Below are 26,519 nucleotides of genomic sequence, written 5' to 3'. Positions count from 1 at the left end.
AGGAGGATAGAGAACTGGGGCAGAGCTAGAAGCCGGAATACGGGTTTGGCTAAACCCAATAACTTTTGCTCAAATAATATTGAGATAATTACACTCAGTATCAATTGGGATATTAATGCTACCAAATTTAGCCCATATTTGAGTTTCTTTCCTACAGTATCTTCAGTTTAAACAAAAATTACTTATCAAAAAATGACCCAACCTTCTCTCTCTTCTCCCCTTTCTCTACCTCCAGTGCTGCCACCCACCACTGCACATCGCCGTCGGCGCCGGCGCCAAAGAAGTCCTTCTCTCTCGCTCTCTCTCCTCCCCAAACCCTAGATCTAGCTCGCAGTGGTGGCCACTACACATCGCAGCCGCCGCCATGGAAATCCTTCTCTCTCGCTCTCTCTCCTCCCCAAAACCCTAGATCTAGTTCGCGGCGGTGGCCAAAAATGCCGGAAAAACCCTAGATCTAGTTCGCCTCTCTCTCCCCCGCCTCCTACTGCTTCCGAAACCCTAGATCTATTCCGCCGACGTTGTGTTTGGTCCAGTTTGTTTGGCCGGAGATGAAGCAGTGGCGGCGGCGTTGTGGTTGTTGTACATGAATGTATAATATTGTATATGGGCGTACAATATTGTATATGGGTGTATAATATTGTATAATATTATGGGTGTATAATATTGTATAACATTGTATAGGATTGTATATGGGTGTATATAGATATATGTTATAATATTGTATATGGTTGTATATGGATATATGTTATAATATTGTATATGGGTGTATATGGATATATGTTATAATATTGTATATGGGTGTATATGGATATATGTTATAATATTGTATATGGGTGTATATACTTGTATATGTATGGGTTAAAGCTTTGCAATGTAAGTTTTGGGATATTTTTTTTTTTTTTTTGCAATACCCAAATGGATGTGGAGTCCGTACACTGCAGCCAACGCTATCAATACCCAAATGGATGTTATCCTTGTTAACGGTGAGTATGTATCAAAATAATCAAGACCTTCTCGTTGTCTGAATCCTTTGACAACGAGTCTTGCCTTATATTTATCAATAGTGCCATCATCTTTCATTTTCTTCTTGAAAATTCATTTGGAGCCTAAAGGTTTGTTTCCCGGAGGAAGATCAACCAATTCCCAAGTATGATTGTTTAATATGGATTTTGTTTCACTATTGATTGCCTCTTTCCAATATTGTGCTTCGGAGGAAGACATTGCTTCCTTGAAAGTTTGAGGCTCATTCTCTGCTAAGAATGTCAAAAAGTCTGGACCAAAGGAAGTCGATGTTCTCTGACGTTTGCTATGTCTTGGATTCTCTTCGTTAGGCATATTTTCCTTTGTTTCTTCCCGAGGTCGTTTAGGTCTTTCACCAGACGACTCACATTCTATTTTATACAGATAAATATTATCAAAAAATTCAGCATTATTAGATTCCATTACCGTATTAACATGAATGTCGGGATTTTCTGATTTATGAACCAGAAAACGATACGCTTTACTATTGGTGGTGTATCCTATAAAAACACAATCAATGGTTTTTGGTCCAATTTTTACCCTTTTGGGTTTGGGTATTTGTACCTTGGATAAACACCCTCACACTTTGAAATATTTTAAGCTAGGCTTTCTACCTTTCCATTCTTCATATGGAATGGACTTTGTTTTGCCATGGGGCACTCGGTTGAGTATACGGCTTGCTGTAAGGATAGCTTCGCCCCATAAGTTTTGCGGTAAACCAGAACTTATCAATAAGGCATTCATCATTTCCTTCAATGTTCGATTCTTTCTTTCTGCAATTCCATTGGATTGTGGGGTGTATGGGGCAGTAGTTTGATGAATAATTCCATATTCTAAGCATATTTCTTCAAAGGGAGATTCATACTCTCCACCCCTATCACTTCTAATCATTTTGATTTTCTTATTCAGTTGTGTTTCGACTTCATTTTTGTATTGTATAAATGCATTAATAGATTCATCTTTGCTATTAAGTAAATACACATAGCAATATCTAGTGCTATCGTCAATAAAAGTTATAAAGTACTTTTTCCCACAACGTGATGGTGTTGAATTCATATCACAAATGTCAGTATGAATTAAGTCTAAAGGATTGGAACTCCTTTCAATAGACTTATAAGGATACTTAGCATACTTGGATTCAACACATACTTGAAATTTGGACTTATTGCATTCAAACTTAGGAAGTATTTCCAAGTTAATCATTTTTTGCAATGTTTTATAATTAACATGTCCCAAACGTGCATGCCATAGACTACTTGACTCAAGTAAATAAGATGAAGGATAAATTTTATTCATATCAACTGAGATTACATTGAGTTTGAAAAGGCCTTCTGTGAGGTAGCCCTTTCCAACATACATATCGTTTTTACTAACAACAACCTTATTAGAAACAAAAGCACATTTAAATCCATTCTTGACTAGTATTGAAGTTGAGACTAAGTTCTTCCGCATTTTTGGAACATGAAGGACATTCGTGAGCGTTACAATCTTTCCAGACGTCATCTTCAAGGCAATGTTGCTTATTCCCTCGATTTTGGCAGTAGCAGAATTGGCCATGAAGATCGTCTCGTTGGGGCCAACTGCATCATAAGAAGAAAAGAATTCCTTGTTAGAACACACGTGGCAAGTAGCGCCCGAGTCTATCCACCATTCTCGCGGGTTACCTACCAAGTTGCATTCGGACAACATGGCACATAGATTATCCACTTCATTATTCATTTCAGCCATATTGTCTTGACCTTTGTTCTTCTCCTTATACTTTTTGGGAGCACGACAGTCTGAAGCCATGTGTCCAATTTTGCCGCAATTGTAATAACTTCCTTTGAATTTTTTCTTGCTTGGAACATTCTTCCCTCCAGAAGCCCGCTTCCTTTTCTTTGAACTTGTAGGGGCAGTTTCAACGATGTTTGCCCCCATTATTGCTTGTTTGCCATTGGCCTTCTTCTCAGCAGATCTGTTGTCTTCCTCAATTCTAAGACGGACAATTAGATCTTCTAATGTCATTTCCTTACGTTTGTGCTTTACGTAGTTTTTAAAATCCTTCCACAAAGGTGGCAATTTTTCAATAAAGGCCGCAACCTGGAAAGCTCCATTGACTACCATTCCTTCCGCAGGCAGATCATGTCTAATCACTTGAAGTTCCTGGACTTGCGACATGACAGATTTATTATCTACCATTTAAAGTCCAAGAACTTCGCAGCAACAAATTTTTTCAACCCAGCATCCTCGGTCTTATATTTCTTGTCCAAAGCATTCCATAATTCCTTAGACGTCTTACAGCCGCTATAGACATTATAAAGACCATCATCCAGCCCATTGAGAATATAGTTTTTACGAAAATCAGAATGATTCCATGCCTCCGTTACGATGAAACGTTCGTTGTCCGGAGTCTCTTCTGGTAGAACAGGAACTTCCTAAGTAATAAATTTTTGCAGACTGAGGGTTGTTAAATAGAAGAACATTTTCTGTTGCCACCGTTTAAAGTCTATGCCAAAAAACTTTCTGGGCTTCTTTGCCGCAGCCATCGCAGGGACAGTTGTGGTGCGACTGGAAGAGGCGATAGTCTTTGCACCAGGACCAGTAGCGTTCTCGATAGTGATATCAGCCATTTTACTGTTTGACAACAAAATAGAACCAGAATCAATAAATAGAACGCACAAAGTAACAACGTCGATGAAGTTTTTATATTCTTCTAATCGAACACACAAAGTAATAATCTCGATGAAGTTTTTATATCTTCAAATCGAGTAGATTACTGGAGTAGAAAATCCGAGGATTTTAGTCTCCAACCAGAACATAATATTAGATGAAACAGAAGTATAATTAATTAAATTCTTTAAGTTTGTGATTCCTGTTATTCAAATAGTAATTTGTTTACATAAACTAAAGAACAATATGTTTATTTCGAGCCCACAGAAAAACTGTGTTTCCTTAAAGAATTTAATCCCCTCGCAGTTGCAAAAGTTTGGATTAATTCTTCCCTGGATAGAACGAAATTCTATTCTGCAATACCGGCAATGGAAATTGCAGAATTTCAGCGAACGGTAGCAATCACACGACACTTACTAATTTTTGGTGTTTGAAAAGAATGAAGTATGAGGGGGAAAAATGCGTTTTTCAGAAAGCAAACAATTTTGCAGTTTTTTGTTTTCAGTGCGTAAAAAATGAGGCGAAGCCTCTGAAAATTTATAGCCTATTATTTTGATCTGAACAGGTGTAGAAGTGCCTGTTCGGTGAAGGAGATGACCGTTGGTCACCGTTATGTCCGTTGGGAATTAATTCCGTTGGAAAGCAAAAATAATTCCGCGAATTTAATTAATTAAGTTAAATTTCGCGTGAATTAATTAATATCCGGATTGGAATAATTAAGTAACGAAAATGGAAATAAAATAAATTTGGTCCAAAAAGATTATCAATCAATCAAATCATAAATCCGAAGCCGAAGCCGAGCCGAGCGACGACGGCGGCGAGAGGGGTGGTCCTCTTCTCAACCCTTTATGAGCTAGAGAATGTGTTGCTTAATATAAGCACGCACATAGCACTTTCAACCACTAATGTGGGAGAAGTATTCACTTGAAAGGTTGTTTTTCAAACTTTCATTTCCCTCCATTTCCCAATTCATACTTCACCTTTAAAGTCCCCCACTTAATGCATTTGTGGGCTTTAAACTCAACAGCTAGTCCACAACTCCTATAAGTAACAAACCTTAGGTTGCTGCTCATATTAGACACCGATAAACAAATTCCTTGAAAATTCCTTGACATTCTCCATAATGGAACTTCCCTCAACAAGTTTTAGCTTTTGCACTTTGTTTCTTGTGCTCCCAGAGGCGGACCTACATGTAATGGTGGGAGTGCACGTGAAATCCCAGCCTTCGAAAAAAATTATGTATATATATGTGTATATACCTTGAAAAACTAGTAGATATTTAATTGTGCACTCTAACAAACGAAAGTGACTTTGGAGCACGTTGGTTGCAACTACTGCTTCCCTTAAATTTCACCCCCGATCGAACTCGAATGTCAGTTTTAATTATTTTTTTGAGCCTATTTTAGGAAAACAATAAGCGTTAAATGAGCTGGCCCAGATTCGAACCTGCACTATCACCACATGTTGCGCAGCCTTAGCCACTGAGCTATCTCTTTCATCTGCTTCACTACGTTAAATTTTATTTATTACACATATTTGACCTATATACTTGTATTTTTGCCACCGCTACACTATTAGGGACCGGTCCGACACAATGTTATCCCTCAGTCGTCATTAAAATTTTTGTTGGTGTTCATGTTAAGATAATAGTGCCCCCCGCGTCTTAAAATCCTGGGTCCGCCTTTGTGTGCTCCAACTCTCACTTTCCTTTTCTTTTCAGTATGCTGCAGCTGCACTACTTACTAATGAGACTGATAAGCTTGCCTTAATTAGCTTCAAGTCCGAAATAACTGAAGATCCATCAGGAGTTGTAGCCTCATGGAACGAATCTGTCGACTTCTGCCAGTGGGCTGGAGTAAAATGTAGCCTTAGACATGGCAGAGTCATCAGTTTGAATCTGAAAGGCCAGAGATTGGCAGGTACAATCTCAGCTCATCTTGGAAACCTTTCGTTCCTGTATTCTCTTGACCTTGCCGAAAATTCGCTCCATGGTCAAATTCCTCAAGAACTTAGCAGGTTATTTAGGATTCAAAAGTTGAATCTGAGTTTTAACTTACTAGGAGGAACAATTCCGGTTAACCTTACGCATTGTGTCAACTTCAAGATACTTGTCTTAGAGCAGAACTATCTAGTAAGAGAGATTCCTTATGAATTTGGATCATTAACAAAACAAGTGCAACTTTATTTCAGAAATAACAATCTAACAAGAACAATTCCTGCTTCTATTGGAAATTTTACATCTTTACAAGAGTTGCACTTATCGTATAACAATTTCAAATTGGACAAGTACCTGATTCTATAGCTTGATTGACCAAATGAAGAGAGATTGGAGTAGCAGTAAATAGACTATCAGAGGAGTTTCCTGCTTAATTGTACAATTTGTCCTTTCTTGAAGTAATATCAATTTCTTGCAACAACTTTGATGGTATTGTTAGATCCGAAATAGGCAACTTGTTCCCGAATCTTCAAAGACTTCATTTAGCGCAGAATGACTTCACCAGTTCCATTCCGTCCTCTTTGGCTAATGCTACAAAACTTATGCAGCTTGATATTCCTCAAAATAATTTCACTGGAACTGTACCAATAAGTTTTCGTAAACTAGGAAATCTGTTGTGGCTAAATGTTTCTGGTAACTCTCTCAGGAATGGTGCACCTAATGACCTCAACTTCATAGATCATCTAACCAATTGCAGCAACCTTCAATTACTACATATTGGACTAAATCAGTTTAGAGGTATTCTTCCCAACTCCATAGCGAACCTTTCTAGCCATTTGACAAGGCTAATAATTATAACGGGAAATCAGATTCGAGGAACTATACCTAAAGACATCTCAAACTTAGTGAGCTTGGATTTACTCTACTTGGGCTGCAACCGTCTAACAAGCAGCATTCCAGAATCTGTTGGCAGCCTACCAAACTTGGGAAATCTCGGTTTGGATTCAAATTCTTTGACGGGGGTAATCCCTTCTTCTATAGGCAACCTCACTAAACTTTTGTATCTTTATTTGTCCTGTAACAACCTAGAGGAAAGCATACCTCCAACTCTAGCAAACTGTAAGCAGCCGCAGTATATGCAACTTTACAAAAACAATCTGAGTGGAACCATACCCCAGGAACTCATGACTCTTTCATCTCGCACTATTTAACGTGTCTTATAACTCCTTTACTGGGCATCTCCCAACATATGTAGGCAATTGGAGCCGTCTAAATTCTCTTGGTTTTTCTCATAACAACTTTTCTGCTATAATACCGCCATCCTTAGGGAAGTGCTTGGCTTTGCTGGAAATCCATATGCACGAGAACTCCCTCCAAGGAACCATTCCTGATTTAGGAGGCTTGCAGAATCTACAGTTGTTAGATCTTTCCTCTAACAACCTATAAGGGCCAATTCCTCATTCATTGGGAACTCTTACTTCCTCAATCTACTTGAACCTGTCATTTAATAATCTAGAGGGTAATGTTCCTGTCGATGGACCATTTTCCAATTTAAGTGTTGTTGTAGTAGTTGGGAACCACAAGCTTTGTGATGGGATACATGAATGAATTTACCACTATGTGTTGTTTACGAACCCCAGAGAACACGAAAGAAGCATGTACGTGCCCTTAAGTTCATTTTAACCATTGTCTTTGTCGCTTCATTCTCAATCCTGCTGCTGGTTCTGATCGTGTTCCTTTATTGGAGGAGAAGTTCAAAAGATCAAATGGTTGATAGATCTACATCTGGGAACTTCACTGAGATTGTTATCAGCAGCTCCTTAATGCAACCAGTGGATTTGTTGGATTTAATTGATAGGTTGAATGGGAAATGGAGGGAAATGAGTTGTTCTCTCTTGCTTTATGAAATAAGCATTTGTCCCTCATAGGTGGTGGAAAAAAAAGTTAGGATCCTTCTTGTTGCTAAAGGGTTAAGAAGAGGGCCTCCCCTCGCGTCGTCGTCGTCGCTCGGCTCGGATTTGGATTCGGTCAAATTTCCTTGAAACGAGTCTTGGGGTATTTGAAACACACTCAAAACTATGCTTTGCATTATAATAAATATCCCGCAGTAATTGAGGGATATAGTGATGCAAAGTGGATCACCGGATCATCTGAAGTCACCGTTGGTGGAGGAGCAGATCATCAAAACAGTCATGCATCGCCTGCTCTACAATGGAATCTGAATTTATAGCTTTAGACAAGGCCGGTGAAGAAGCTGAATGGCTTCGAAATTTCTTGGAAGATATTCCATTTTGGCCCAAACCTTTGGCACCTATATGTATACATTGTGATAGCCAAGCGGCAATAGGTAGGGAAAGGATCGTTATGTATAACGAAAAATTGCGTCACATTCGACGGCGACACAATATCGTTAGACAACTACTCTCTAGTGGTGTTATCACTATTGACTAAAAGTCAAGAGATAACATGTCGGATCCACTAACAAAAGGCCTATCTAGAGAGGCTCTAGTGGTGTTATCACTATTGACTAAAAGTCAAGAGATAACATGTCGGATCCACTAACAAAAGGCCTATCTAGAGAGGCTGTTGAAAGATCATCGAGGGGAATGGGGTTAAGGCCTAGGACAAGTCATCATGGCGATAACTCTACCTAGTAGACTGGAGATCCTAAGAGCTAGGTTCAACGAGATCAAACAAAGTTATGAATGACGGTTCAACATTATCAAATAACTCAACCCATTCTCGTGATGAAGACAATGTTCAGAAACAAGGATAAAACCTTAAGGCTTTTTAATGAGTTAATAAAGCATTAAAGTTTTTAATGATTGTCTAAGTCTGGCAGAACATGACCAGATAGTGTATCTATAGGACTACACGTTTAGAAATCACCTATGTGAGTGTGAAATATAAGCCGCTTCAAGGGGAATGATGGTAAAGGCCCATTCTCTATGCATTCACGAAACCAGACGGTGTTCATAGCTGGAACGAACACAACCGTGAGAACCATAGACGGCTGAGGGTTAATTGTGTGACTTATGTTGTCTAGGTATACAACAAAGTTCGACGGTTCAAAGATATCACATCTATCAATTGATTGAGTATACCCGATATAAGTTCACTACAGAAAGTTCAAAGGGAAACCTACTTATCCAGATGCAATTAATCTTCGCTTGTATATCACACACTTTTCCGTGCATTCCTTTATCTTATAGTCATTCCCCATTCATGTGGGGGATTGTTGGGTTTAATTGATAGGTTGAATGGGAAATGGAGGGAAAATGAGTTGTTCCCTCTTGCTTTATGAAATAAGTATTTGTCCCTCATAGGTGGTAGAAAGAAAAGTTCTCCTACTTAAAAGTAGAAGCACTCCTTCTTGTTGCTAAAGGGTCAAGAAGAGGGTCTTCCCTCGCGCCATCGTCGCTCGGCTCGGATTCAGATTCAGATTTGGATTTGGATTTGGTCTGATTGATTGATAATCTTTTTGGACCAAATTTCCTTTAATTTTAATTAATTAATTAATTACTTATTTATTTATTTAATTAAAATTTCCAGATCCTGACCCGTTAGTGAACCTTTTCCCAAACAGTGCTTCAATAGGCTATATATTTTTGTTGATCCTCAGTATTTTTACTTACGAAATTTTCTGATATTCTTTTTCTTCTTCTTTCTCTGCACTTCTAAAAAACTCTCGTGTGATATACTACTTTCGAATGGTTTGTAGTCATCCGAATTTGCTATACCGCTATTTTGGTGAGTAAATCGTTCTATCCTGAGAGGAAAGATTCCCATACCTAGGGTACATTGAGGGGAATAATTTTCTTAAGGACACACTGTAATTCAATGGGCTCGTAATTTAACATACTGTTCATATTATTTTTTCAGTTTATGTTAATTTCGTTTTCTACAGTTTTGCAGAAATTGGACAGATTCTGTTTTCTGTTTCAGGAATTATTCTAACTTACTGGTTGAAAGTATTTTTTGCAGAATTAATAACAGGATTTTCTTCTGAAAATTTAATTGGATCTAGCGGCTTTGGGACTGTTTACAAGGGAACTCTAGTCACCGATGGAATGGTTGTCGTTGTCAAGGTACCCAATCTCCAGCAGGAAGGAGCTTCTTAAAGCTCCCTAGCAGAATGCCAAGCATTGAGAAACATTAGGCATCGGAACCTTGTCAAAGTCATCACAGCTTGCTTAAGTGCAGATTTCAAGGGAAATGAGTTTAAGGCTTTAGTATATGAATTCATGCCAAATGGAAACTTGGAGAAGTGGTTACATCCAGAAGGAGAAACACAGAAGAGTAGCTTGACCATTCTTCAGAGAATAAATATTGTCATAGACGTTGCTTCTACCCTTCACTATCTTCATCATCAGTGCCAAACTCCTATAGGTCACTGTGGCATAAAGCCATCAAATGTTCTTCTTGATGAAGATCTCACAGCTCATCTTTGTGATTTCGGTTTAGTAAGACTCATTCCTGGATTTATAACTGAAGCTAATCTTGATCAGTTTAGCTCACTTGGAGTAAAGGGAACCATTGGGTATGCAGCTCCAGGTATAAATAAAACTACTCAATTAAATCTGTAACTGAAGATACATGATATGTTGTGCAGTAACATTATTGGTTTACTTTACTTTATCGATTGCAGAGTATGGCACGGGTGGTAAGATCTCCATATTAGGAGATATGTACAGTTTTGTTATTCTAATGTTGGAGATATTCACTGGAAGAAGACCCAGAGACACTTTGTTCCAAGAATGCTTTAGTCTCCACCACTTTGTGAAAGGAGCATTACCGGAGGGAGTTATGGAGATTCTAGACAAAACAACTCTAAATGGAGACATAATGGGGAAAACAACCGACGGAGAAGATTATTGGGTCAATTTGGAAGGAGATCAGATTGAATGCTTGGTTGCTATACTTGAGATTGGAGTTGCATGGTCAGCTGGATCTCCAAGAGATAGATCCATGATGAGGCAAGTTTACTGTCAGTTGTCACAGATCAAAAACAGATTTCTGGTAATAGAGAACAAATGAAGAGGATTGCAGCGATATATAGACAACAACTGCTTTGGTTTTACTTTTCGATGCAATGCTATTCACAATGTTCTGTAAGGACTTGAAAATTGTGCATGATGGAAATTAGTATATACCATAAGAAATATCTATCTGCAGAAAGACAAGGTCAGGATTTTTAGTCATGTATATCAATCTCATCTTCATAGCTAACTTTTCCATACTAGTCTATATGTCATTATTAATTATAAATTGACTAGTTCAGGCCTTGTCTTGTTCTTAAACACACCATAACAGCAGCGCATTTGCAGCTTAAACTTGGCATGACAACATTGTTGGAAAAATATTGGAGATGATCACATTAAAAAGAACTAACAGACAAATACAATATAGTAATAACATTAGAGATAGAGCCTATTTGGATGGGCTTAAAAAAAGCACCTTATAAGCTGTTTTAGCCACACAAAAAAATAAGTTTGAGGTAGCCCAATTTTTTTTTTTTCTTATAAGCTGTTTTCAGCAACTTATAAGCCAATCCAAACGGGCTCATAAGATAGAGTTGAAATTAGAAAACCCGGTTCAAGGCACGCTATGGTTGGCGTTGTCTTCAGAGTAGATTTTCGTCGCTACTCCGGTGTAAATAGCAAAGTGACGTTCTACTCCAAGATACAATGAACCACTCAAGAATCACCTAATGTGCACTCAAATAGAAGTTCCGGATAACTTTTTTCATCTCTCGACTACTTTAGTAAAGGAAGAGGCACGAATGCAGAATTTTATGTTGCAGGAATTTTTCTACTTCTGAAATATTTCCTAAGACTGAAAATCTACAGCATGCCTATTATTTATAAGGTGTAGAAAACAACTAACCCACCTTTTCAAAGGAAGGATGCAACCCTTAAGATTGGATGACAACTTTTCCCAATGAATAGGTGTATCTTTTAAAGAATGGGTAACACCTCTTTATAACATATTGTATCTTTTCAAAGGTGTGTTTAAATTTTGAATCACATCTAAAATAAATTCTAACAATCCCCCACATGATTCAAGAATTTAAAGAACACAAAAGCAGTCTTTTATAATGATGTCAGTGAAGGTGTCTTGTGGACTTGAACCTCACTTAATATGATGAAATTCAACCTGAAGGACCATAGTGAACTTAAGTCTTGAACTAGGACCTTGTAGCCCGATCTTCAATTCAAGATACACATTATACGAGATTTTTATCGAGTTCATAAACGGGGTAGCGCGTTAACAGCCTTCTGCTAATATTTTGATTCGCGAGTGCTCTAGAGAAATCCCAATCTCATGGGTTGCGGCCTCACAACCACACTCGAATAAGTGAATTCTTCAATGATATGTGTAACAGAAGCATATCCAACATCATTTGCTATAAATACATTCAGAGTATGTATTATTCCTACCCGCTACATCAAGTATCATGATAACTAATCATTCATGAAGGGACTAAGATAAAAAGATAAGTTATGGTACTTCTCCAATTACTAGACAGCTTGTCATTACCACATTAAACCTTCGTTATGGGATCTCCATTCAGTAAGGTTGGGTTACCACTATCAGTAATTACAAATTAAGGGCTTTAGTCCCATTCCTTTTGACAATTACGACTTGCTTTATACAAGTTCTTTGCATTATTTGATCCACAATATGTCTTGACGAAGTGCACTCTAAACGATTACTCTGATTTTAATTTAAGTCACTCAAAACTGCTTTCAGCCTCAAGCTTGGATGTCCCTTTAGTTTTGGATTTTGTAATAGCAATTCAATAATTTACAAAGAAAAGCAAACAATTAGAATAGACTTTTCAATAATGGTAATATCGATTAAATCTCAAACCATTCTACAAGTCATACCATCACATAGAGGCTTATTATATATTTAAAATTGTAAACTATATCAAGAAATACATGTTTCTTGAAAGGAAGCTTTTCACCTTAATGATATGTCTCACATCTAACTTCATTTGATTGCAACCAAGATAATCAAATAATAAGCCTCACATTTTAAAAGGTTTATTTCGCGTAATTAAACTAATTGAGCATACACATCAGTCTCAAATAAAGTATAACAATTATTCACATGTTAACCCCACATTGTATATGTCACGACCCAACCCCGTAGGCCGTGACTAGTGCCCGATCTGGGCACCCAAACACATCTATCAAATGCTATCTCAAATTTTTATCAAACGCATTCAAGTATATAGCAGAAGCCGGCAAGGCTATATTTCAAATTTAGATAATTTCCAGAAAAATTTCGGCAGAGTTTCCTTTGTTTTACAGACTATCCAAATTAACCCTGCACACAGATAATACCAACAATGACCACCCAGGGCCAACAAAGCAACATTTAAACATATGCGGACCGGCCGCCGCGGCGAATGGGATCGACCAAACACAACATATACACGCATCCGTACAGAAAGACCCCAACCCACAAACATGTCTACAGACCTCTAAACAGACCGACAGAATCATATGACGGGACAGGGCCCCGCCGTACCCATGAACGAGAATATATAAATACAGTAGTGACAGACTGTACCAAAAGATGGGCTCTGAATAAAAGAGCGCTCCAAATGGCAGAAAAATATCCTAGACGGACGGATCAGCAAACCTGTCGTCGGTACCTGCGCGGCATGAAAACGCAGCCCCCGAAGAAAGGGGGTCAGTACGAAATATGTACTGAATATGTAAAGCCTGAATTACAGAAACAAAATCATAACTGGTACAGAACGTACAGAAAAAGTGAGTAGAAAATCCAAAGTATCAAATACATATTTTCAAAACATGCGGAGTGTGTACAGAAACATATGTCATATCAAATCCGACCCCTGCCAAGGGACTCGCCAGACAGAACGTGGCCACCCTCCCGACGCTGGTGCCACAACACAGAAGAATCAGAATAGGGGCATAACCCCGTAACATAGTATATCATATCAGATGGCTATGGCAAATCATATCAGAACATGTGTACATGGCACAGCATACTCCACAAACCCATGTACACGTATACCTGCCCCCTCACATCGAGGCACGGCGAACAATGCAGAGGATTACGCTTGACAACATATCCTGGCCCGGGCTCAGTGTGGGAAACATTGGGGCATCCACGAGTGGAGTAGTGAGAAACTAAATGCAGTTAAAATATCATAAATATTTTCAGAGACTCGATGAGGCATATCAATGACAAACCAATTCAATGAAGTCAGACGGGATCATAATAAGTGAGTTTCGGATGTCATAATGAATTACAGAAGCATAACCTTTCTGAAGTCGTTCCGAGTGCCAAAACAATTTATAAGACTTAATGAATTATTTAAAACAATTTTTTTTGTTTAGTAGTTAAAAGAGTAGTCAGAACATTTCTTTCCAAAAACTGCTCGAAAACGAGCCTTAAGTACAATAAGGGTAAAACCGGGACTAGTGGTCCCACCTTGGGACAAGCAAGGCGGTGGGCTCAAATTACGCATTTTAGGCTTATGGGGTCACCTACGAAGGTTCTACGGACATTTTATAACTTTTCATAAAGTTTGGGGAAGGTTTGCATAATTTTCAAGAAAGCATACAAAAAGGGTTCAATTCTATTGAATGAAAGAGGAATATTTTCAAATGCAGATTCCGATGAGCAGAATATTTTCCGAGGCTCGAATCCGATCCTAGTACACCTAGGACATGCCAAAAGAAGAAAAGGGATAGCTTTACATACCTCGAACGCACTTCCAAGATAGCCAATCTAAATCTACGCCTCGGGCTCCCCAAGGTCTACAATTACGCCAACGAATACCAATCATTAGCTAAGGGCACTTAAGCCATCCATTCCAAACTAATCATTAAATTCTACAGAAAATTTGACAGCACTTCCCCTGTAAATAGGCCATCCCGAGAATTTATCTCGCTCAAAATCAACAACAACAACCACAATAACCAACCTAGTAACATTGATAACCAATTCGAAAGGCAAAATAATAATAGTAACTCTCTTTTACATGATTCAACAACTTTCATAAATTCAACTCGACGACTTACCTTCAAGCCAACATCGATGCTTATATATTTAAATACTAACCCGAATCCATACCAACAATACTTAAAGACATTCTAAGCAATTCATACAACATTTCCAACAATCCAAAAAATTTCCCTTCCTTTCCACATAATGTAACTCTTCCATTCTAAATACACACCACCCAACTAATATCAACATTTTTCCATATTCATTAACTAACTCAAGATTACCCAAACATATTTCAATAACATTTTAAACAATATCCAAGGATTCAAACCATTCCGCCCATTTCCATATTCCATTCGAAACTTCTACAATTGCAACGAAACTACCAAATCGCATTGTTTTCTTCCAAATTCATTAATAACAACCATAGTTCACATTTAGCATCTTACTTTCATAATTGCATAAAAATTATATAAAAATCACATAATTTCTCATAACAACATACAACCAATTTCAACAACAACTCAACTCGTTAACCCTTTATCTACGTCATCAATGTCACAACGACACCTCTAACAAGCTAAATAAATTTTAATTCACCATTCTCTTTCATTACTATGGCTCACGGCCACACTCCTCTTCACACATCCACACGATCTCTATAAAGTTTCTAACCATTAATTTCCTTCATTCTCATCACATAACCCATGATAACAACAACAATAATCATATGAACATAATCATACCCTCAATCCTTTCAATTTAGCAAGGTTAGCAATATGTCCATAACACAACTTTAAATTTAACCATTTAATTCCTACATAATGCTACTAAAATCAATTCCTCATTCTTACTCAAAACACCCCCCTTACACGGCTCAATTTATAATTCAACATCAACATACATAACCCGTTTGTATTCAACACACATCTACCAAGCTATACAAGTCTAAACTACCTCCAAAACATGTAGAAAAGAATTAAATCTTACCTTAGAGACAAGCTCTAATTTTTCACCATGAAATGTCTTCAAGAAAGCCATGGCCTTGAGTTGCCATGGCTACCATGAGCTCCATCTTTTTCCTCCTCTTGATCTTCAAATCTCTCCAATTAATTGTGTAGAAGGGGGCAAAAATGGGCTGGCCGTGAACAGTAGCGCCGCCCGTGAACAGTGGCGGCGTGAACAGTGGCGCCGCCGTGAACAGTCTCCGTGAACAGTGCCCGAACCCCTCTCTCTCTCTCTAGGCTTGAGAGCCCCTCTCTCTAAAACCTAATTTGCAAGATTAATTGTAGTGTTGTCATCCACTTATGCTCATTTATATAATCTTTACAAAGTGGACATGTGTCCATCTTTATTCAAGGCCAACCAAATCTCGCCACGTGTCGTGGGGCCCACTTTTGATAATTAAATTAATTCCTAATCTCCAATATTAATGTTTTTATGCTAAATAAAATTTATAAGTAATTTTTGTGATAATCAAAGTTGAAAATTAAAAGCTCTTATTTCATGTCCGAAAATAATTCCGCCTTTAACTTGAGTCGATTTGCTTGCGGATAATTCGTCGTATAAATGTACGGGGTATAACAGTATATGTCAAGTACGAACTTCAATATTCATCTTATTATGCACGTAAAAATAGGATCACAAATAAATACCATGCATAATCCCTTATGTAAAGTCAATATGAATTGATCGCATGCACATCTGAACATGAAACACATTTGTCCTAAAGAAAGAACATATACCATATTCTAAATACAAGGAACATTTACTTTTGACCATATTTCAAAAGATGATTAGAATCACCAAGTGATGGCATTACTCACCCTATCAATATATTGTATTAGTAAATCCATTTCTCTTCACAGTATTTCCCTACTCTGATCCTTTTGTCTTGTAAATGACTTGCATGGAATCAAACACTCAAAAAAATATATTAAGATCTTCACAAGTCACAATAAAGACTTCAAATTTTGTAAGATTTTAAACCTTTAATAAATATCCAAATCCAGTCTACACAAAAATATCTTTTTTTTTTTATGATCTCAAAGTGTCATAATAATTCCCTTAATACTTTCTGCCACCAATTTGAATATGTACTCATACTCAAAATTAATGAAGCCTTATCACACTCCAAATACCCCCACACTTTGAACATACAAGTGTTTTTTAATGTCACATATAAAGAAAACTCAATTTACTAACTCATGTTCTTATGATCTTAAAATGATAAAAATAATTTTCAAGTATTGATATGATCCCTATAAATAAAATTCTTCATATCATCTCACAAGTTGAAAATAAATTTCACACATTCACATATGATCTTTACCCAATAATAACGAATCACCATGATCACATAGAAAAATGTTATTCCTACATTTAACAAGCATGTTAAGATCATCATATAAGTGAATCATCTACCCTAACATTATGAAAACAAATTTCATGAAAATCACAAGGGTAGAAATTTATAAATAAATAATTAATAGAGTTACGAAAGTAGAACCCGATTTTATTGTACGGAGTAACTTTCTTCTTTGATTCCTCCTTTAGATTGTCTGTGGCACAACGACACTCCGTTGTCAATGCGTCAAGAAAAGAAATTGCGAACTGTATAAGGTAAAAATCGGATTTATGCTAGACCGGGAATCGACGGAAGAAAGAAACAAGCACGAGCATGAAGACTTTCTTTCGGACCGGAGGTATTGCACTAGAAGTGGTTGATCAGAAGAAAGCGAAGGAAATCGTTTAGTCCGGTTTCTCCATGGCCGAGTTGATCGTGGCCGTTAGTCCGGTGATCAGTACAAAATTGTCACGCGTCAAGACCGTTCTGCCACATTGTACTGCCAATCGTACGGGTGTCAGACCGTACGGCCCAACCTTATCCTTTTAGGGTTTTCTTTATTCTAAAGGGGTTTTATGTTGTATGCAAAACCCATAAGGCAAAACTATAAATATGAGGCATTTTCCTGCTTTTAAGGGTTAGCTTTTTGGAATCTAGAGCATTGTAATAGCAAATCAAAATATTATTTCTCTCTTTAGTCCGGATCTGTGGAGTATTATTGTTTAGCTTCATTCTTCTAATATCACTATACTTAATCATCCATAGAAACATATGCAACTCATGTATCCAAGTTATTAACGCATATATTCATATCTACAAACCATTGTACACGAATCCATATATATATATATATATATATATATATATATATATATATATATATATATATATATATATCCTCAAAAACCAACAAAGATTAAAGTTTGCCCACATATCCTATACCTCATTTACAAATTCAATTGATTACCTAATTTCGAGGTAAACACGAACAATGTCGTCTGATTATCAAATTGCCCTGTACTGGTCACTGGAAGACCAGTAAGTTTCTTGTACTTTTCTTGCTGCAATTTTAGTCAGTAAAGTCTGCCTTGCCGTTGATCACAAATTCATGTACAGTTCACGCACAGGGGTCACTTGTAACTTCTTTCTGGCAATAGCATCGCTGACCAGATATGCATCTCCTTTGGTCTTCTAGGTGGCACCAAAAGCAATGTAGACTAACTGCGACGGTAGTGAAAGAACGCAGAGAATTGAAAATTCAAGGTATGATTTCTCTTTTCTTGTCCACAACACAGAAACAGAACCACAAGAAATCTCATTCCAGGTTCCCATTGGACACGACACATAATGAAAAAACAATCGGCGAGCGCTAGCAATATCATTTCTGATCAACTTCTCTCAAGTTATGTTCTTTTCAATAATCTTCTTTCCTTAACTAAAAGATGGAAAATCTACTCTGAAATTGTTGGAAAAATATTGGAGATGATCACATTAAAAAGAACAAATAACAGACAAATACAATATAGTAATAACATTAAAGATAAGATAGAGTTGAAAAACCCGGCAAGACACGCTATGGCTGGCGCTATCCTCAGAGTAGATTTCCGTCGCTACCCCGGTGCAAATAGCAAAATGAAGTTCTACTCCCAAGATCAATGAACCACTCACGAATCTTCTAATGTGCACTCAAACAGAAGTTCTGGGGAACTCTTTTAATCTCTCGACTACTTTAGTAAAGGAAGAGGCACAAATGCGGAATTTTATGTTGCAGGAATTTTTCAACTTCTAAAATATTTCCTAAGTCTGAAAATCTACAGCATGCCTATTTTTATAAGGTGTAGCAAACAACTAACACACCTTTTCAAAGAAATGATGCAACCCTTAAGATTGGATGACACCTTTTCACAATGAATAGGTGTATCCTTTAAAGAATGGGTAACACCTCTTTATAATATATTGTGTCTTTTCAAAGGTGTGTTTAAATTTTGAATCACATCTAAAATAAATTCTAACGATAACAAGGTTGGGCATTTGCTCCTATAAACTAAAAAAATAATGGAATAAAAAAAAGACTAAGTTGGTTTGACATGCTTCCGTGATCTGGTTTATTTCAAGTTTAGAGCCAAAGCTAGAGATGCAGTTATTAGGCTGATTGATCAAGAACGTCGCGGTGGCCAGATTGATAGATCTTTACTGAAGAATGTGCTAGATATATTTGTTGGAGTTGGAATGAGATATTATCAAAATGACTTTGAAGATGCAATGCTTTAAGATACTTCAGAGTATTATTCTCAAAAAGCTTTGAAATGGATCATTGAAGATACATGTTCGGATTATATGTTGAAAGTGGAGGAGTGCTGCAAAATAGAGAAGGATAGAACATCTCATTATCTTCACTTTAGTAGTGAGACAAAACTTGTTGATAAAGCGCTAAATGAGTTGTTGGCTGTACATACTAATCAATTTCCAGAGAAGCAGCAATCTGGATGCCTAGCTTTGTTAGGAGATTACATGGTAGAAGATTTATCTCGAATGTATAGGTTATTCCAAGGAACCCCCAAGCTACTGGAACCAATTGCAAATATGTATAAGCAGCTTGTCATTGCTCAAGGGATGGTCTTGGCGCAACAGGTTGAAGATGTGGCCAAAAGTTCTGGTGGTTTAAGGAGCAGTTAGAACCATATTTAAATATGCACTTTCATGTAATGACTGGTTCGCCAATAACTCTGTTTTTCACAAAGCCCTCGAAGGGGAATTTGAGGCTCTCCATAACAATATTAACGCTGGTTGTTCAAGTGCAGAGCTCCTTACTTCTTATTGTGATGATATCCTTAGGCACAGGAGCAAAAAACTCAGTGATGACAAATTTGAGGGGAGGTTGGATAAGGCGGTCAAGATTATTGCATATATCAGTGACAGGAACCTCTTTTATGAGTTGTACAGGAAGAAGCTTTTTGATCAATTGGTGTTCTATGGAAGTGCCAATGATTATGACCACGAAAGACTAATCTTAAGTAACCTAAAGCAGCACTGTGGTGAATATTTTACACTAGAGATTGGGGGAATGGTGGTGGACTTGAAGTTGTCTATGGAAAACCAAAACCACTTTCAGGAATATCTCCGCAACCACCCTGGAGTACTGTATCCCGGAATTGATTTAACTGTCACAGTTCTTAAAGCTGGGTTGTGGCCTAGTTATAATAGTTGTTCTGGTATGAGTCTACCTATGGAACTGATCAAGTGTGTGGAGGTCTTTAATGAATTCTATCAGAAAAAAGAAACACACAGGAAATTGACATGGATGTATTCATTGAGTACATGTAACATTAACGCGAATTTTGACCCTAAAACGATTGAACTGGTTGTGGGAACTTCTCAGGCTGCTGTTCTGTTACTGTTTAATGCTTCAGATAGATTGAGCTACTCAGAAATCAAGCAAAGGTTAAATTTGGATGATGATAACTTGAGTAGATTGCTTCAATCCCTCACATGTGAGAGGTATCGTATTCTGATTAAGCAGCCTAGCAATACAAATGTTTCGTCAATTGATCATTTTGAGTACAACTCCAAGTTCACTGACAAAATGAGGAAGATAAGGATCCCTTTGCTTCCTGTGGATGAAAGGAAAAAGGTTGTGGTTCAAGATGTTGAGAAAGATGGACGTTACGCAATTGATGCTTGTATTGTGTGCATTATGAAGAGGCAGAAAGTTCTCTCTCATCAACAGCTAACTTTGCAGTTTGATGAGCATTTGAGAGGAATGTTTACGATTTATACTGAAGCAATCAAACGGCGGGTTGAAGCTCTTATTATTCGAGAGTACTTGGAACGAGACAAAGAGAAACCGGACCTGTACAAGTACTTGACTTTACCTGGTTGAGATATTTGTGCCTTGGACCTGCACTGAATTGAGTGTAGCTGGTCTCTGCTAGTAGCTTAAATTTGCTCAGTTCTAATTTATATGATGTAGTTTGTCTAGGCACGGGTTAAGAAAGAACAAAAGACTTTTACTTGTCTTAATTTGACTTAATATTTATTTTGTATAAAAAGTTGAAAACTCTACTTCTTTAATTTGGTTAAGATTGAAGTAAACATCATAGTACAGTTCTAATAAATAATACTAATGTCTTTACTTAAATGAAGAAGATAATGAAGATCTCAAATGATCGACTGCAAGATATAAGCAATTGGTTTTGTGGATTCTGCTCATATGGAGAAATCAATAACATTTATAACTATCCCTTAAGAATAAATCAAATCCTTTTGAACTTCTTTATTTCAATTGAAAGTTATGTTGGGATTTTTTTTAGTATAGGGGATATGGCAGTTTTGGTCCCTGGATTATTGCTTTTTCCCAGCCTTCGTCCCTGAATTAGCTGCATGAGCACATTTGACTTTCAATTAAACAAAATGTGCGAGTTTGATCCAATCACTCATTGATGCTTTTGTATGCATGTTTGGTGCATCTTACTGGTCGATACATTGACTGTGATTTCTGAACTAGTACAACAAATGAAACCCTGAGGGTTATAATTTTGGTGAGAAGAAATTGCAGAATAACATTGAAGATGTCTTATTAAATGTCAGAAAGATGGTTCTGGACTTCTTTTTACAAATTTCTGGTCATTAGTGAAGACCACAAATTCACAGTAAGCAAATTCAAGGAGAGACATTACTAGGGAGGGGAGTGAAAAAAAATCTAACTAAAATCTAACTATAAGAAAGAAACAAACTAGTGACTTGAAAACTAATGAGTGAGATGTCTATTTGAAGCCAATCTTGGTGTTGGAGGAAGAAGAATGTAACAATGAAGATGCAGAAAAGCTTGTATTATTGCTTTGCAAGTAGAAGCTATGCATCTTTGAAGAAGGCCCTCCATCACTAGTACTCTTATTGTCATTGCCTAATTTCTCTCCATCTTTAAGGAGCATATCAACTTTCTGATACTCCTCTCTCTCATGTCTTATCTCTTTGAGCATTGCGGCGACATCCTTCATTGTTGGTCTATCATCTGGAGTTGGATTAACACATAAGATAGCTACTCCTATGGTTTGCATCATCTCTTCAATCTCTGATTCGGGCCGAGCATGTAAGCTTACATCCAAGACTTCAACATTTCCTCTTTTCTGCCTTACCCAATCCACAATGTGTAGACCATCTGGTATGGTAGGATCAATTGGTTGCTTTCCTGTCAACACCTCCAAGACAACTACTCCAAAGCTATAAACATCACTTTTCTCTGTTATCTTCATCATGTATCCATACTCTGTGCAAGTTATTACATATGCATTAATTAAATAAGGGATTTTTCCATTTTTGGCCCGTCACCAAAATTAATTACAAGTGCTAGCCAAAATATACAAAACATATACACTGATTATGTATATTATGTGTATATTTTATGTATACAGTATGTATATTTATAGTTAATATACAAAACCTATACATTTTCTGGCTATTATTCTTTTGAGCGCTCCAAAAATGTAATTATCCCATTATATAATACATAATTATAATGTAATGTTGAAAAATGTTACAATGAGTTGTGACTAACCTGGTGCTATGTATCCATACGAGCCAGCTACTGTATTGGAGGATCGAGCAAAATCTCCATCATCGACAAGTTTGGCTATACCAAAATCTGCAATGTAAGGCTCAAAGTCAAGGCCGATGAGAATGTTGTTGGCCTTGATATCCCTATGAACAATTGGAGGTGTACAATCATGGTGTAAATAAGCAAGCCCCTGAGCTGCACCAAGGACAATCTTGTATCTCAACTCCCACTCTACACATCCACCACTTCGTTCATGTAGAACACTGCCTAAGCTTCCATTAGGCATGTAGTCATACATGAGCAACTTAGTGTTCTGATTCCAGCAGCAACCTAAGAACTTAACAATGTTCTTGTGACGGATGGAGCCAAGGGTTTTTACCTCGGTTGAGAAAGAATCTCGAACTCCTACACTATCTCCTCCTGACTTAAAATTTTGTCTAGCCAATGTGGTTGGCCATAGCTTCTTGACTGCAATTGCTTCACCATTTTCAAGTTGTGCACGATAAACAACCCCGGAGCATCCCTTTCCAATCACATTAGATTCCACTAGGCATCTCAAAATTTGTTCAACAGAAAAATTCAACTTCTGGAATGGAGTAAACTTCCAAGCTGATGAATCCCCTCCTCCCAATTCAGAATCATTATCTTCTTTGCTCATTTTTCTCACTCTGTAAACTGCCAGCATTCCAAGGATTGCCAAGGCTATAGTCACCACAGAAAGCAGTGCAATTGCTAATTTCAGCCTCCATGACTGTCTTCCGTTTCTATTGCTCCCGCCTTCAGCATTGCTCAAGAAACAAGAATTATGTCCCAATGAGCACAAACCTTTGTTGCCTGCCAGCTCTGCTGCTGATAATTGCCTGAACAACTTGTTGTCAGGGAGGTAGCCGGTGAAATTGTTGTAGGAAACATTCAAGGAAACCAGAGTTTCCATCCCCGAAAGAGCCAACAAGTCTCCTCCAAGCTGGTTGTGGGAAAGGTCTAGTACTGAAAGTTTGTTCAAGTCAGATATCTGTGGTGGGATTACCCCACTCAACAGATTCCAGCTTAAATTCAAGGCAATGTCAAGGGCCTGAATGTCAAACAATTCCACTGGCATGTTCCCTGACAGCTCATTCCCGCTTAGATCAAGCAATTGGAGGTTTGAACAATTTCCCAGAGTTGCGGGAATCGGTCCAGACAAGGTATTCTTACTAAGAACAAGTCGGTTAAGGGAAGTAAGTTGACCATAGCTAGCTGGAATCTGACCGTTAAACTGATTCAAGGAAACATCCAAAACCTCTAGCCTACTGAGAGAAGAAAGAGAGCTAGGTAAATTCCCACTTAGAGTGTTATTAGATAGATTCAGCATTTGCAGTGCCTTACAATTGCCAATCTCCTCAGGAACTGATCCTTTAAGGTGGTTCTCGGAGAATTCAAGAAAACTAAGGTTGTCAAGAAATCCTATTTCTCTTGGAATTTGTCCGGTAAGCTTATTGCCAACAAGTCGTATACGAATAAGAGAGCTACAATTACCTATCTCAGGTGGGATAAAACCAGAAAGATCATTTGAAATCAAAAGAAGCTTGGTTAAATTAGTTAACTGAAAAAGGTCAGGAGGTAAGCTACCAGTGAGAGAATTGTGTGATAAATCCAAAGCTTGTAGGCTTTTGCAACCAGCCAATGCAGGAGGAATGCTTCCTTCAAGCTTGTTCTGCCAAGCAAAGAATACATTTAACTCCTTCAATTGCCCCATTTCCGGAGGAATCGAGCCTGAAATTTGATTAGTGTCCATCTGCAACTGTAACAGGTTTGTGGCATTAGAAAGAACAGATGGGATTGAACCAGAAATGTTGTTATTACTAATCATCAACTCTTGGAGATTAGTAAGGTTCCCAAAAGACCAAGGGATGCTTCCACTTAAAAAATTCAAAGAAAGATCAAGAATGACCAAACTTTTACAATTCCCAATTGCATCAGGAATTGGCCCATCAAGATTATTTTGCCAAAATAGCATCTTTTCTACTTTCTGAAGCTTTCCTAGCTCTGCTGGCAGTGAACCTGACAGACTATTTTGGTATAAATACAAGTCAACTAGCTCTGAACAGTTGCCTATTTCTGGAGGTATTTGGCCAGAAAGCATTGTAGTATAAATAGATAACACTTGAAGCTTACTAAGATTTCCCAATGACGGAGGAAGAGAACCTGAAATTTTTGTGTCAGCAAGTCCTAACACCAACAAGTTCTTGCAATTCCCAAACTCATTTGGAATTTTCCCACTAATATCTTTGTTCCCTCCTGCTCTTATAGATTCTAAAACTCCAAGTTTTCCCAGTTCAGTAGGAAGATTCCCACTAAGCATGTTGTCAAAGATTATAAGATTTTTCAGGTTAATGCAATCACCAACCTCTGCTGGGATTTCACCTGTTAACCGGTTAGAGTTCAAGATCAAATCCTCAAGATTTGTCAACTTACCGATAGTTTTCGGTATGCTACCAACGAGACCATTTGAACTGACATCAAGTGTTACAAGTGAAATGCAATCTCCAATGTCATTTGGGATGGTTCCAGTGAGATTAGCACCAGAAATGGTTAGTTTTTGAAGGGATTGTAAAGAGGAAAGATTGGAAGGAAAAGGAAGAGTCATCTGAATGGACTGAATATCAATTTCTGTAACAACAAGATGAGAAGAACAAACAATATGAGACCATTTACAAGGGTTGGAGTCTAAAGGATTCCAGTTTGAGAATGCTGGATGAATTGGTGAAGTGCTAGAATGAAGCCAAGAAAACAGCACATCAACTTCATTATTGGAAGCATTAGTAAAATCATGTCGTAATAGTAGAAAGGTGAGGAAGACAAGAAGATAGAGGTGATTTGGGAGGTTCAAGAATTGCCTCGACATTGGTATTTGCAATATGGCATCAACTTCCAAAATCAATATCTACTTAGGTGAAATGCATTGGGCTCACTCTTAGAGAAGACTTGTTTTTTTAGGATTCACTCAAACTGGATATTATGTGTTTGCTTAAACGCTATTCAATATAGTAAGTAGTAGCAGAATCTAGCTTTGCAAGGAAGCAAGAAAAGAAGAGACAAAAGAAAGAGGCAACAATAATTATTATTAAAGATTTGAAACAACTCCACCATCTTTCACCTCGGGGTTCTGTGTACATTATTGGTAACTACACTAGTACTACAATGTTATTGAAGTGAATTTGAAAAGGGGGGCATTGTATGATTTTTCCACGCTATAAGCAGATGCCACCATGTGTTACTGCATTGTTTTCCTCAAAACTCATTTGGGGACATAGTTGGTCTTGCTTTGGTATCTGAGCTCATTGCCTCTCCACTCTCTTATTGATGCTTCTTCAATTTTTATTTCAAACAAAGTGAATGAAAACGAAAAAGAAAAACCAAATAAACTCTTCTCTTGGAACTCAGTTTTTGTAGTAAAATTTGCTGAAATTCATTTCTCTTTTCTGCCATATTTAGCATTTTCCAACAGTAAGATGTTAGAAAACGAGGCATTGTTTTTGCAGAAAGAAAAAGAAACATGAAATGATTGGTTGAGTTTAGAGCCACATGTGGATGTACAAGATTTTAAACTTAACGTACGATGTTGAACCTAATAGATAGGGAAGCCAACTAAAAGAAAGGTCATGTTAGTGTCCCTTACTTCACTATATTTGTAAGCCCTTCATGTAATGCATTCGCTTATCCCAGAATATCTATGTTCACTTCCATATTTCCTCGATTTCTATTCTATTACATACAAATGGATCACCCAGTTCGTCCGGTAATTAATCCTACTTTTAAGGTAGGGGTATATATTTCGTTTGCCCATGTTGGAAACCTATCATCCTTGCAAACTTTGGATTATTTTCGTACATCTGTTACTTTTTTGTTTTAACGGAGCAGATTTATTGTGTGTGTCTATATAAAGATTGTGTTCATCACAAATAGTGTACATACATTTGTTACTATTGATTATTGTGGTTATACAGTAAGCTATGCTATTAGTAACATGTATGGAAATCAAG

The 26,519-nt window shown here is 37.5% G+C and overlaps 1 protein-coding gene and 2 pseudogenes across 1 annotated transcript; 2 read left to right on the top strand and 1 right to left on the bottom strand.

The window, feature by feature from the left end:
* Window positions 1-4,037: 4,037 nt before the first annotated feature.
* LOC132611772 (putative receptor-like protein kinase At3g47110) lies at window positions 4,038-10,642 on the top strand (annotated as a pseudogene).
* Window positions 10,643-17,934: 7,292 nt separating this feature from the next.
* Window positions 17,935-20,823, top strand: LOC132611771 (cullin-1-like; annotated as a pseudogene).
* A 676-nt stretch (window positions 20,824-21,499) lies between these two features.
* LOC132610161 (LRR receptor-like serine/threonine-protein kinase RGI2) lies at window positions 21,500-25,942 on the bottom strand. The gene is made up of 2 exons (XM_060324449.1): window positions 22,498-25,942; window positions 21,500-22,209 (listed from the first exon to the last, which is right to left on the bottom strand). The coding sequence occupies exons 1-2, from the start codon at window positions 25,379-25,381 to the stop codon at window positions 21,707-21,709; spliced, it is 3,387 nt and encodes a 1,128-aa protein (XP_060180432.1). The 5' UTR covers window positions 25,382-25,942; the 3' UTR covers window positions 21,500-21,706.
* Window positions 25,943-26,519: the final 577 nt, after the last annotated feature.

This window comes from Lycium barbarum, chromosome 9 (assembly GCF_019175385.1).
Source record: "Lycium barbarum isolate Lr01 chromosome 9, ASM1917538v2, whole genome shotgun sequence".
Taxonomy (NCBI): domain Eukaryota; kingdom Viridiplantae; phylum Streptophyta; class Magnoliopsida; order Solanales; family Solanaceae; genus Lycium; species Lycium barbarum.
The sequence above is the reverse complement of the archived record's forward strand: the minus strand, read 5'-3'. Positions and strand labels throughout refer to the sequence as shown.

Bases quoted from the DNA above. Each gene is read 5' to 3' on its own strand.
- LOC132610161 (XM_060324449.1), bottom strand. From the start codon at position 25,381: ATGTCGAGGCAATTCTTGAACCTCCCAAATCACCTCTATCTTCTTGTC. The intron at 22,210-22,497 runs GTTAGTCACAAC...TAACTTGCACAG, and splicing joins GTATGGATACATAGCACCAG to AGTATGGATACATGATGAAG.